The following is a 13,204-nucleotide window of genomic DNA, read 5'->3' as shown; positions in this document are numbered from 1 at the left end:
ACATAAGGGATTGCAATTCAGAACTGCTTTACTTCTAGTTACACAAAGAGATGGTCCGTAGTTTATTTTCTGCACGGAGGTATGCAATGAGACCTCAAGGAGTTTCCTCGAGACCATTCAACGGAGATCAATGTTTGCTCAAGAGGGACAATAAAATGTAATATTAAAAGATGCAGTGTTAAGAAGGTGACATTTAAAAGGACAAAGCAGGATTTGTCTGCTTTACCACAAATGGTATACATCTCTACTTTCCACCCAGATGAACTGATATCAAAGAAACAGAAATGAACAGCAGGGCAGACTCCATTCTGCGTTTGTAGACCAGGAGAGAGCTGTCTGAACATGCCTCCTGTCATATTCCTGAGTTAGGAGATGACCTTGGGCCATATCAACCAGCACAGACCAAACAGGGCCACCACCAGGAGCAATTCAGTGTCCCTGATGTGCCAGGAGCTGGCCCCAGGCTGCAGACCAGGAGTTACCCCCATGTGGTAAGTTGGAGGACTGGCGAAATACCTGAATCCAACAACATGACCCACATTAAAAGCCTGAACTACAGGGAGATGATTAGCTTCTTCAATTTAGGAAAGAAAATGTCCTGATTTCTCTTCAGGGGAAAAAAAGTATTTTTAAAAAAGAAGAAAAAAGCAGATAGAGAGGGAAACTTGACCCTTAGACCTTGCCTTGGAGAGTTCTGTATAGCTGCCTGCACCCCTCTTTTGGCACTTGGGTTCTTGCATTTATCCTTATGACAATGTAAAGAGATTTATTATTATCATCGCTACTCTAGAGAAGAGACTGAGGCTCAAAGAGGTGAGCTGTCCTGCCTAGGTTCACAGGCAGCATGAATTCAGCTCTCTACCCAAGGCCTGAAGACTCTCCACAGAGCAGGGACCGCCAACCTTGTAGAGCTTTCAATGACATGGCCTGCTGCAGCACATGTGCCATAGGTTTGCCAACACTGCCACAGACCCTTCCTGAGCAGGCTAGTTCCAGTGTGGGCCAATTCACGCTCCTGAAGCATCTCACTCTTACCTCCACCCCAAACCTGCAATGATGGATCCTCCCCTGACTAGGTATTATCACCCAGTCCCACCAGTGGGTACTGAAAAGCACAGTTGGCAGGAGAAAAGGGGGTGGGAGACAATGGCTAAGCTAGCGCCTGATGGAACAAATGAACTGCAGCAGGGAAAGGGCAGCCAATACAGTGGATGTGCCACTTACACGCCTGCATGCAGCTTCTTTTTGGAAAAATCACAGGCCAGTCCGAGATCAGAGATCCTGACATGCCCGTGCTCATCCAGGAGGATATTTGCAGGCTATATTTGCAGAAGATGCTCATCAGAAGTTGCAACAGGCCATGGGGCTTGGAGACCTTCTAAGAGCATGCACATTTGCTAATATATCACTTTGTCATGGTTTGTTCCTAAATATGCAATTATAGCTGTGCTCGCAACAGAAGCAGGGCAGACCACAGAAAACAACACTGCTCAGGTTAATTTTACCAAAGAAAAGGCAGTGAAAGAGGTGAAAGACTTTACTCCTTAAAAAATGACACATGGGCAGTTGACCTGGGCAGGTTCTGACCACAGTTCATCAGAGTGAACAGCAAGCAACTCCTTAACTGCATGCCAGGAGCCACACGGTGGCCAGGTCAGGTAACTCTTGGCAACAGGGAACAGTGCCACCTTCTGTGTGGCTTAGGTGAATCAAAACTTTAGAGGATGAAGCTGCACAGCACAGAACAGAAAGAAACCTTGCAAGAACACACAGATGCTAACCTAAGAAGTCAAACTGTTCCACACTGCCACACTAATCCTGATAAATGTCATTTCTGTTTTATTGGTATATCATCAAGTGAGGGCCCTACTAAATGACCAAATATGATTCTCACCGCCACTCTGATAAGATGTATCAAGATTAGATTTAGTGTAATCATGGAAAACAAAGCTCCTCTCCCTAATGTACACTGAATTACTGTCATCTTAATAATATTTTTCTGCTGGAGATCAACTATTGTTTTGGTTAAAATAAAAATAATGGCATGCTATTATAAAATCGAAGCATGAATAATCATGAGAGACTAGAATTCCCTTTGAATAGAAATTAAATAATAGCATTAAATAATAGCTAACTAAATACCTTAGAAAACAAAAATATGGCATAAAGATGATTAGAAACCGGTTATAGGTTCAAATTAAAATGTATTAGAATAGCACTTCATGAATGAACCTTCAGCAGCAATTTTCTGTAAAACCCACATGAGGAAACAAAATGTCAGAAGCCAATCAACATCTAATTATGTCTAATTCAATAAAAATACTATTTTTCTTTACTTAAGTACACATGAAAACAAAAGGAAAGCCTTGCAGAAAGCTTTAAAATTCACAAAATATTTTGTGGAAAAAAATGTTCAAAAAGTACATTTATAACATTTTAGATTGGTAGAAGGTAAGTGAAAAAGCTAATCAACATCCCAACTCCTTAGAAAAAGGAATGTAACCTGTACATTTCAGTTGGTCACTGTGGATCTGCATCTCAAGAATCTCAAATAGGAGGCAAATATTTGCCACCATTCTCCTGGTGTCTTCTCATTTTTCTGGCAAACTCTTATTCCTGTGAATTTTCTTCTCACTGTCATTTACACATTAACACATCTGTACAAGCCTATCTGTATTTGTTAAGGTCCTTTTTCTCGCCATCCCTGACTTCAGGCTGCTGAGCGTCACCAAGGACACACTGAGTAAGTCACAGACTTCTTCCTCCATGGACAAACAAGACCAAGCACAGGGTTTGGAGTAGGAAAGCTTGCAATAGGACTAAGTTCTGGTACAAGAGCAGAGACCCAAGCATAGCATCAGGGGTTACAGAGTTCAGGAATCCGAAAATCTATTGGTGGTTTTTAAAGCAATCTCAACACAATGGGAAAATGTAAGACTGGTCTTTGGAGAAATTCTGCAAGCTGATCAGAAATTCACCCATCCTGACCAGCCTGGCCTTAAAGGAGCCAGCTTATAAGTCTCAAACAAACAAACAAACAACACTCCCCACCCCCAAAAAACCTCCCAGTGATATCTCAGTTCATGAACTTAATTCATTCCATGATTCTGGAAAAGACGGCCACATTTGTGTTCTTGTGAGAAAGATGGTTGCAATCGTGTTTGTCACCCGATGCGGAGTTCACAAACAAAAACAAAATTTTGCCAAATGCTTTTGTTTGCAAACTAAACTGTTTGCAAACAAAAGCGTTCATGAACCAAGGTACTACTGTATATTCTCTGCCTGTTCATCTTAGTATATTTCCATCTCTGACAAACAGCCACAGCCAAATCAGTTGTTTAGTGAAGATTACTTGAACTACAAGTAATTATAAAATGAGCAACACCAAAAATATTCCTACCCTGCTTCTTCTAATTATTAAATTTTTTTCTTTTTTTTTTTGGTACCAGGGATTGAACTTGGGTCCTTCAGCTTGTAGGGCAGGCAGCAGAACCACTGAGCTAAATCCCCGGCCCTAATTATTAAATTTCTGATTGGCCTAAGTGCTATTCCAGGCACCAGAGCAGGGGCTGAGGTGATCACACAATGAGGATGGCCATGAGTTCTGTCCCTGGAGAGCCTGAGTCAAAGAGACAAACATCACACAGAGAATGACTCTGTCAGGTACAGGATGGAGCTATAAGGGAGGGGACAGCACAGATAGAGAAGGGGAGACCTTGGAGGGCATCAGTACAGCATCTGGACCCACCATGCAGAGTAGCAAATCTTCTGTCCTCACCTTCAAGTCTCTATAGACCACAAAGCGGCTGTGCATGTGCTCCAGCCCCAGATTGATTTCTGTGGCATAAAACCTCATCTCCTTCTCAGAAAAAACTCCATGCTGTGAGAGGTAATAATGCAAAATGCCACCTGGAATCAGGCGCAGAAGTTAATTCACAGTGTGTTTGTTTGAAGGGAACAAGAATCACTGTCATCCTAAGTAGTCAGGACACAAGCAGAGAAACCAAATGCTGCTCTGCCTTCTGTAGTTTGATAAAAACTTAAAAATGTTACAGAGAAAATGTGATCTTCAGGAGACATAAATGCAATGATGAGTGACGTGAAACAGCAGAGCAAAGTCACAGTTGCGCTTGGGTTGGCAGCTCAGCTGCCATTACTCCATTAAAGGCAGGACTAGCTAACCTACTTCGATTACTTAAACCCTGTTTGATAACTGAATCAACCTCTGCAGAGATTCCAAGGCAGTTTAGTGACTGCCTCTACAGACAAACAAAACAACCAAAGAACATCTGATAAAGCAAATAGAGTAAACTTTGAACAGCTGAAAACCCAGAGGTGGGTGTCTGAGTGTTCCCAGTAAAATTCTTTCCACTTTGCCACATGTTTGAAATTTTTCATAATACAATGTTGGGAAAAGGAAATAATTATGTGGACTCAAGTTACAGGGAGCAATACTGTCAACAACAGGGCAAGAGAATTGTTTTATAAGCCATAGGGAAAAGTCTCTCGATTTATAAAATTAATGTGTCTTCCACTTCATCACCCTGGCCTTGATAGGTACAGCACTCCCCCAACACATACTGGTGCGTCTCTGTCCTCATTCAAGACTGAATTTATAGTATCCTGAAAGCTCTCTGGGGCCCTCTCCAGCCACAGCTTTGGTCCCTCTGCCCTATCCAGTCCTAAGCAAATACAAGGTATGAAAAATATGAAAAATATGAATTTAAATTTCAAAAAAGTTTACTATACTAAAAGACACATTGTTATTAATCTCCCTCAAAATACTCCCCCTTACTTCAAATACATTTATTCTACTGTTCTTGCCATTTCTAAACCAGTTCTGGAAATCTTTTTTTGAGTATCTTTACTTGAGTTGTTGTGGCTACCTCAAAGTCCTGAACAGGTTCAAAGTGTTTTTCTTTCATTGTCATTTTGACTTTGGGGGAAGACTCAGAAGTGACACGGGGCCAGATCTGGTGGATAAGGTGGATGACGACACATTGTAATGTTTCTGAGCCTGCTTTTCCAATGGATGGCACTCAGCAGTGCTGTTCACTGAATATTTACTCACATCTCATAAAGACACTCATGAATAAGGATTTGTAGAGCTGCTTCAGAAAGTGGCAAGAACCACGGGGTATGTGTTTTTTGGGGGTTTTGAGACAGGGTCTCACTATGTAGTCCAGGCTGGTCTTGAACTCACTATGCAGACCAGGATGGCCTCAAACTCATGGTGATCCTTCCGCCTCAGCCTCTGAGTGCTGGATTATAGGTGTGCACCACCATGCCCAGCTGAGTGTGTTTAAAGTGAGGGGAAGTGTTTTGAGGGGATGAATGGCAACGTATCTTTTACTATAATAAATTGTATTTAAACATTCTCCATATATTTTGTGCTGGTGCCTGGCTGATTTGGTTCATGATTATGTCTGAGAAATTCCTTCCTGTTTTTAGATAAATCTTCTTTTAAATCAAACACTCAAAGCTTCAAGTGAACTTAAAAAATAAACTAGGCATCTGAATGGTTGAATTGTCTACCTCTTAATTTCAGCCCTTGTTCCTAAAAATAGTTTGAATATACATTGTATCACTTTCTTATATTATAAAGCAACTTTTCCAGTTGGACATTGGCTCAATCTGGGCCACTGCTCACAGTCTGAAAGATGAACCGAGGGGCCGGGGATTTAGCTCAGTGGTTCTGCCACGTGCCTTGCAAGTGCAAGGACCCAAGTTCGATTCCCGGTACCAAAAAAAAAAAGAAAGAAAGAAAGATGAACCGAGGATTCTGTGGATTCAGAAGGCGCAGAGCATTTAGCTAAAATTTGTACTGGGCCAAAGTCAACTCTTCAAAGTTGGTTTTTAAACACATGTCTTTGGCCTATGTTCTTGGGAGGTGTTTCATTCCTAAGAATTGAGGGTCAGGAAATAAGCTACTTAAAGACCTAGACCAGCTGCATTCCAGAAAATCAAATTTCACTGGCAGTATTTTATGAGAATATTTTCTAGAAAATCGGCCGGGGATTTAGCTCAGTGGTTTCGCTGCCTGCTGCGCAAGCGCAAGGACCCGAGTTCGATCCCCAGTACCAAAAAAAAAAAAAAAAAAAAAAAAAAGAAGGACGTATTTTCTAGAAAATCCAACTTCCTAGGGACAGACTGGCAGGCCCAGAGGGAAATCATAGTCAATGTTGTAAAATGAATTTTGACTGAAAACTGAAGGGCAAAGGTTTCCTCAAATGTCGGGGATGGGGAGAGCCTGATCACCAGAGAGGACTGAACACCAGCCTCGATGTTCACTGCCCAGATGGAACCTTATATAGAGCCTTTCAGGGGACAGACTTTGGGTTTGCTTACCGTTCATCAGGTCAAGAATGAAGCAGAGCTTATCTGGAGTGTGGAAGGCAATGATCATACAGATGATGAAAGGACAATCCTGCAGGGAAGGAACAGAAAGCTGATGAGCAGACCAAAGGCTGCCCTGGAGAGCACATGTGTCACCAGACATCACCATGTGAATATGGCCTGGCCACCACCTGCTTACTATGCATGGTCACCTCGGAGGTCACAGTGAGGCAGGTCTCGTAATGATGAAGTGCACAGAGACACAACCTGAGTCAGTGGGGCAGATGAACTTCAAGGCTCTTTCTCACCTGCATTCAATTTCAAAAGACTAGATTCTAGGGAAAAATCTCATCTCACTAATCTTTTCTTTGGCCAGTATTTTGATTTTGCCTAGTCAATTACCCATTTCCATCTCTGCTTCTGAAGTTGGAATGACTATACTAGAGTACACTATAAGAGGGAAGAATATCTGTTATTGTTTTGAAACACTGAGAATAAAGTAATTAGCTTTTAAAACTGGAAAAACAGACCATGGTCAGGGACTGAATAACTTAATTATAAGCAGACCTGAATTAATTTACAGACGCCATGCAACTTTAATTAAAATGAACATTGACAAGCCGATTCTAATATTTATGGAACTGTAAATAGCCAAGAAAGTTCAGATACACTTGAAGAAAAACAAAGCCAGAAAACTAAAGAGTAGCAGATATCAAGCCTTATTATAAATCAGTAATAATTCAGCCCAAGGACAGACAAGTATAAGAGTTGAACAGCACAGAGAACAGCACAAAGAAGTTGACCATGCCTAAATTGGAACTTGAGTTGTGATAAGGTGACACAATGGGGCAGGGGAAAGGATGGTTTTTCACTCAGTGGTACTGGAGCAACTGAACTGCCACACAATAAAACATGACCTATACCCCAGATCTCACTCCACACACTAGTATCCCCTCCACTTGATGATGATCTAAATGTGAAATATTTATTTTCACAGCTTCTAGAAGATAACACAATAGAGTGATCTTCAGAATCTTAGGGAAGGTAAGGCTTTCTTAAACAGGCCACATCAGTAAACACCTTGATAAACTTGACTATAATAAAATTAAGAACTTCTGCTGAGCAGAAAACACAGTTAAGAGAAAAGTCAAGCCACAGAATGGGAGAGGATATTTGTAATTTGTAATTAAGCAAAGGACTCATGCCCAACATATAAAGAATTCTTATAAATCAGTAAAAGAAAAAGGCAAATAATCCAATAGAAATATGGCACAGTAACTCATTAAAAAAGCATTTCACACAAGAGCATACCAAACAAGCCTCTGAGCAGATGCTCAACCTCAGGTGTCTCCAAAGAAATGCAAATTAAAGCCACACCTCCTACTACTGAAACCCACAGGAACAGCCAACTTTTAGAGTGACACTGTCAAGTGCTGGAAAGGTCTGCAGTGAAGGGAACTTGCACATATGGATGTGGCAGTGTACAATGGTACGTACCACTGCCTTACCCCGCTGTTTGGTGGTACATCCAAAGGCTGAGTATCATTGCAAACCCTGAGCCCCAGCAACCCCACTTCAAGGTGACCTAGGACAACCTGCAATCTACTGTATTGAGATCAATGTGCAGAAAGTCCTGGGATGCCTGGCAAGAGCAGAATAGGTGAATCTGGGGGGTATATTTATACATTAGAATGCCACAGAACAGGGGTCAACAAACATTGTCTGAAAAGGGCTAAACAGGAGGCATTTTAGGCTTTGCAAATCCCATGCAGTCTCACACATCTATTCCTTGCTTATTTTCCTTATGATCCTTTAAACCAGTTAGTTCATAGGCTGTACAAAATAAAGCTACAGCTAAATCTGGGCCCAGGGCCACAAGGGGCTCACTGCTGCCTGCTCCTCAGCTACCAGAATGAGCTGCCACTGTGAGCAACCACACAGATGCATCTCATGCTTGATAGTTAGAGAGCACTGGACACAAAGGAGCACATTCAGACACAGCTCAAACAAAATTAGTACAGCTCAATCATAGTGTTGGCAATCTGGAGAACAGTTAGCTTGGGTTGGGGCTGGTGACTGGGAGGGGAGCCGGGAGACGTCTGGAACACTGGTAATTCTGCTAGACCTATTGCTACATCTATTGAGATGCTTTATATACAGAGTGTAATTGCCATTACAGTGACTCAAATCGAACAAGGGCAGAGACTATCTACTTTAATAGGCGCAGAAAATATTAAATTCCAAAGAAAATGTTCAAATTTCCACAGAATAATCTGTAAACAGAATTTACACTATTAAAACCTCTATGTTATGGGCAGATAATTTGGAGTTAATACATTTCTACATAATAAAGATTTAGAAACTTGGAGCTCAATTTCCCTAAATCTTCTAGAGAAATTAACTCCAATTAATTAAAAAATTCATTTTGTGTTTACCTAGTTTTCCTTAAAGTTCTGTTAAGATAGGGTTAGTATTTACTGATTTCAAGATTTTGCCTAAAATACAGACACTAGGAAAAAAGTTATTGTAATCTAGTATGAACAACATATCTAAAACTGTACCTTGATTTAGTATAATTGTCTTATGCATTTATGTTTTTTTGGCCAGTTAAGTCTGGCTGTTCATCTGTATGCACGATAATTAACTATAAGGACTTATAAGATAAACAAATGAATCTGATGCTGGCAAAGGGGAGGGTCAAGAAGGGGGGAAAAAAAGAGAATGTGTTATGTATATGTACCAATTCCCCACAATGAATTACATAATCATTATGTACTATAATCATGTACTAAAACATTAAAAATTTAAAAAAGATTTATTTTGTCTAAGGAGAGCAAATGTAGTGCTATCTGGTAAGAGTCCCAGGGCCTTTCTGGTGGTCTGTCCTTTCTGGTGTCTCCCTGTGCCACCCAAGGCTCTCTGGCAGCCTGTGAAGATGCTGTCTCCTCCAGATCACAGCTATTCTTAGTGGGGTTTCCCACAGCCTCTTGCTCCTGATCTGATAAGCAATCCATTTGCAGAGCAGAGAAGCAGTGGGCCCAGAACTCAGTAAAACCAAGATCTTTCCCAGCTTGAGCTGGCAACTGCATCCACACCACCAGGGGACAGAGAGATCCTTCCTAGGGGATTTCTGAACATGAATGACAGTACATGTTACAACAGCAAAAGGTCAAAGTCTGCTTAAAATACCATGTTACTATGATGGGACATAAATTTTAGACTTAGAAATCATAGGCTACCCAAGTATAGCAAGGGCTTTTTAAAGAACAAAATCATGACTTCTTTATTTTAAAGATGAGGAAATTAGGATTCTCCCCAAAAGGAAAAACTTGCTTGAGATCACAAAAAGTTGGTGGTAGCCAGTAAGATCCAAATGCCATACCTCCTCACCCTCTCCAGAGTTCTCCTTAAAAGGCAAGTTTCCCCAGCAATGGGCAAATTCTCTCTTTGGCCCATAGCTAGCCAGGCTCTGCAGAGGCCTCTTTTTGACCAGGCTTCAGTCTTGACCTCTCAATGCTTGAACAAACAGGGGCAGTTTTTCACAGCTCTAGGCCGTACCCTGAGGATGATCCTTGCCCTCAGTAACACACCTGAGAACGCTCAAGGGTGACGAAGCACCTACTATGTAAGTCACCCCACACCTTCAGACAGGGCCCTGGCCCCCCAGCCTCTGTTCAAGGGGAGGAGCCCAATTTCAACAAGTAACAGGGCCAACCCAGATGAGTCTCACATGGACAGCCCCCTTTCTCCTTTCCTGCCTCTGCATGAGCCCCCATGGTCCACCTGCTCCCTACTCTCCAGAGGAAGCACTCCAGCCCTCCTCATATTGTGGGAAAGGGCTCTGCTCCTTCCCCCACTGTCTCTAACTACAGAATAAAACCTGTTCCCATTATTGTAATGAAAGTCCCACTGTATTTCTCAACGACATGGTGTAAAGTAAAAGCGCAGTGAGGGAGGAAGAGCAGGGACCTCTACGGAACACCTGGCCTGCTCTCCCCTTCTCTCTAGGCACTGGGCAGGCGCTGTTACGAGAGAACTCAACACTGACCGATACGAAAACACACCCTGCGGTTAATAAAAGCTAAAGCAGACATGGTCAGGATGACCTGCCCAATTGCGGGTCTGGGTGAGCACATGCCCATGGGTTTGTAGAACAGACTTTCAAGTGTAAAGCTCCTCCTGGAATTCCCGCCCCGAGTGAACAAGAACCTTACCCTGCTGGAGATACACCTTCACCCTGGCAGATGTCTCCCAAGCCCCAGTAACCTTTCACAGTGCTTGTCACTTGTCCCAAATGCCTGCACATTCCCAAGCTATCTGGATATCACCTTGTCCCCTTCTGGGCTGCTGGATGAGGGGCTGGGATCCCAGCACATGGAGGTACTTGCACCCTCTAGGCACTCACTGCGGTTCTGGAGAGGACTGAGCAGTGCAGCCCATGAAGCCACATGACTTCATTTGTGAACTTGTTGAGTGCTCTTCTCAGCTGTGGATATACTTTCCTGGTTCTCAAACACACACACATTTCCCTTTCTACTATCCAAGTATGGCAGAAGAAAGCAGTATAGTAATTCCTACTAGCTCATGGTAGGGCAGGAACACTGGAGACTGGGGGGACGATAACTGAAAGGAAAACAAATCACCAGGAGTGAGTGTAGTGCCTCTCACCGCCCCAAACCCCACAGTCCAGGTTGTCCCAGAGTTTTGCCTTTGCTCAATTTAAACTAAGCATCATTAAAAATCTACCAAAAGTGGCCTTTGATTAGCAAATAAACAGCCCCACATAACTTCCCTATAACTCTTTAAATTAAATTCCGTATATATAAATTTTCAAACACTATATAGTTCACTGTTTGAGTAAAAACAGGAATAATTCTTTTAAATTAAATTAGTTCAAAGCAGTAGCCCAACATAACCTCTTTTTTTTTTTTTTTTTTTTGGTACCGGGGATCAAACTCAGGTCCTTCTGCTTGCAAGGCAGGCGGCGAAACCACTGAGCTAAATCCCTGGCCCAGCATATCCTCATTTTAAAATGTTCTCCTCTAAGGTCAGACCAGTGGAAAATCATACAGGTGCTTAACTATATTCTTCTTCATCTGTTTTTGTTTTTTTTTTGTTTTTTGGGGGTTTTTTTTGGTACGGGGGATTGAACTTGGGACCTTGCGCTTGCAAGGCAGGCACCGGAACCACTGAGCTAAATCCCCGGCCCTATTCTTCTTCATCTGAATAAAATAAATAAAATATTACACAAAAACTATCCCTTGTTTTTCCCATATCAAAACATTTTTTGCATAGGCTTTCTTATCCGAGGCTTGGGATAACTCATTAAAAATTAACATCGTAATAACTACTTAATAACTACTTAAAGTCTTCAGGGAAAGAGCACATGTGTGAAATTTAAGACACAGACAATTCCAATAGAGGCTGGGAGCTAAGGGCATTCACATCATCCTCATTTCCATCAAGTACAAACTTGGTGACACACAGACACACACATACAGAATGACTCCTATTTGAAAGGCTTAACATCCACATATTGAGAGGCAGAAGCACATAATTAGAAATTATTTATAGCCATGGCATTTTCATTTGTTACAGTTCTGCTAGATTATTCTGTTCTATTGCTCTGATAGAAAACAGCCCTTCTAAAAGCACTTACAATGAAGACTAGAATAATACAAACCATGACACAATAAGTACAGGTGATAAAACCAAGGTGCTTGGCCCACAAAGCACTGGCATGAAGGGCATCCCGGCCAGGGCATATCGGGTCTGCTGGCAAGCAAATCGACCACTGTGGGCTGCAAGTTCCTTGCTTATTAGTTGAAAAGGATTTTCAGATTAGCCAATAAAACTTGATGCTTTTGCACCATTTTGGTGAAGATGACCTCACATGGAATTTAGCAGTAAGATTCAGACCACCTCCTTCTCTTTGGGTATAAACTCAGCTGGCGTGGGCATTCAATATTAAATTCATTCAGCTCCCAATGACACACACAAATCGAAAAGTCAGAATGGGCAGCTGCTTTGTAGGTGAAGATGACCCAGGGTAAGCGTTTGTTTCTACCCTCCCTGAACTAAAAGTGAGAGGTCAACACATACACAAAATGCCCATCAGGTAGAAATGCAGTGCTGGGAATGGAAATGACTAAAGTCTATTGTGGGACCAAGCATCAAGTGCAGAAGGCAAGAGGAAGCCACATTCAAAGGAAACACTGATGAGGGCCAACTTCAACAGGACCATTCAGACTTGACCAACCCTAGCCACTACCTCTCCATTTGCTTGTGGAGGGCAAGAGTTACTTTCCTCTCCTTGTTTCCTCTGAGGATCAGCCATGCTTTGTCATGTTGTCACTTTTAGTATGTTAAAGCGATTTTTTTCTTTTATGATTATTTTTTGCCATCTCAGCTACTATACAAAGCTACTATATTCTGCAGAGAAGGAAGTCAGGGCCAAGTCAACAGGCACTGAAGGAAGTCATGGTGTACAGTGAAGGGAGCTGGACTCTTGACTCTGCTAACTTCTGATTTCAAGAACAAGAAGATATCAAATCCCACCCTAGCTATGAATTGGCCTGGCCTATAATCAGCAGGAACAAATAAACCATCCTGCTATAAAGTAGACAAATAAATTTTAAAAGCAAAGCTGGAAACTGGATACTTACTCCTGTACTGACAAGAGACAACATAATCCTTTCATTTAAAGCTAGTGCTTCTCCTTGCTTCATCTTGGTCCTCTTCTTATCCAAGCCATTTCATTGCATACCTACAAACATAAAGATTATGGAAAAATCCATACTGTAAATACATCTAGACAGATTTAAACAATATACATCACACTGCTAAGAGTTCCTTGAGATTTAGGCAA

At 41.9% G+C, this 13,204-nt stretch overlaps 1 protein-coding gene across 19 annotated transcripts in view; it reads right to left on the bottom strand.

Moving 5' to 3' along the window:
* Positions 1-13,204, bottom strand: part of LOC101709288 (G protein-coupled receptor kinase 3-like) — a 50,624-nt gene that overhangs the window by 24,938 nt on the left and 12,482 nt on the right. For 11 of the 19 annotated variants that reach the window (XR_015447974.1, XR_015447973.1, XR_015447980.1 and 8 more), the window contains exon 2: positions 13,002-13,102. Coding sequence is in view for 5 of the 19 variants with exons in the window: in XM_087203062.1 (XP_087059188.1) it covers positions 13,002-13,064 (63 nt within the window). In the remaining 14 variants the exon portion in view is untranslated. Of the gene's footprint in view, positions 1-6,348; positions 6,428-13,001; positions 13,103-13,204 lie in introns of all 19 variants that reach the window. The other 8 variants (XR_015447983.1, XR_015447987.1, XR_015447975.1 and 5 more) reach the window with 1 other exon arrangement.

This window comes from Heterocephalus glaber, unplaced genomic scaffold, assembly GCF_053883595.1.
Source record: "Heterocephalus glaber isolate CG9 unplaced genomic scaffold, H.glaber_assembly_v1.0 deba00001781, whole genome shotgun sequence".
NCBI classification, from domain to species: Eukaryota; Metazoa; Chordata; class Mammalia; order Rodentia; family Bathyergidae; genus Heterocephalus; species Heterocephalus glaber.
This window is presented reverse-complemented; position numbering and strand designations above follow the sequence as displayed.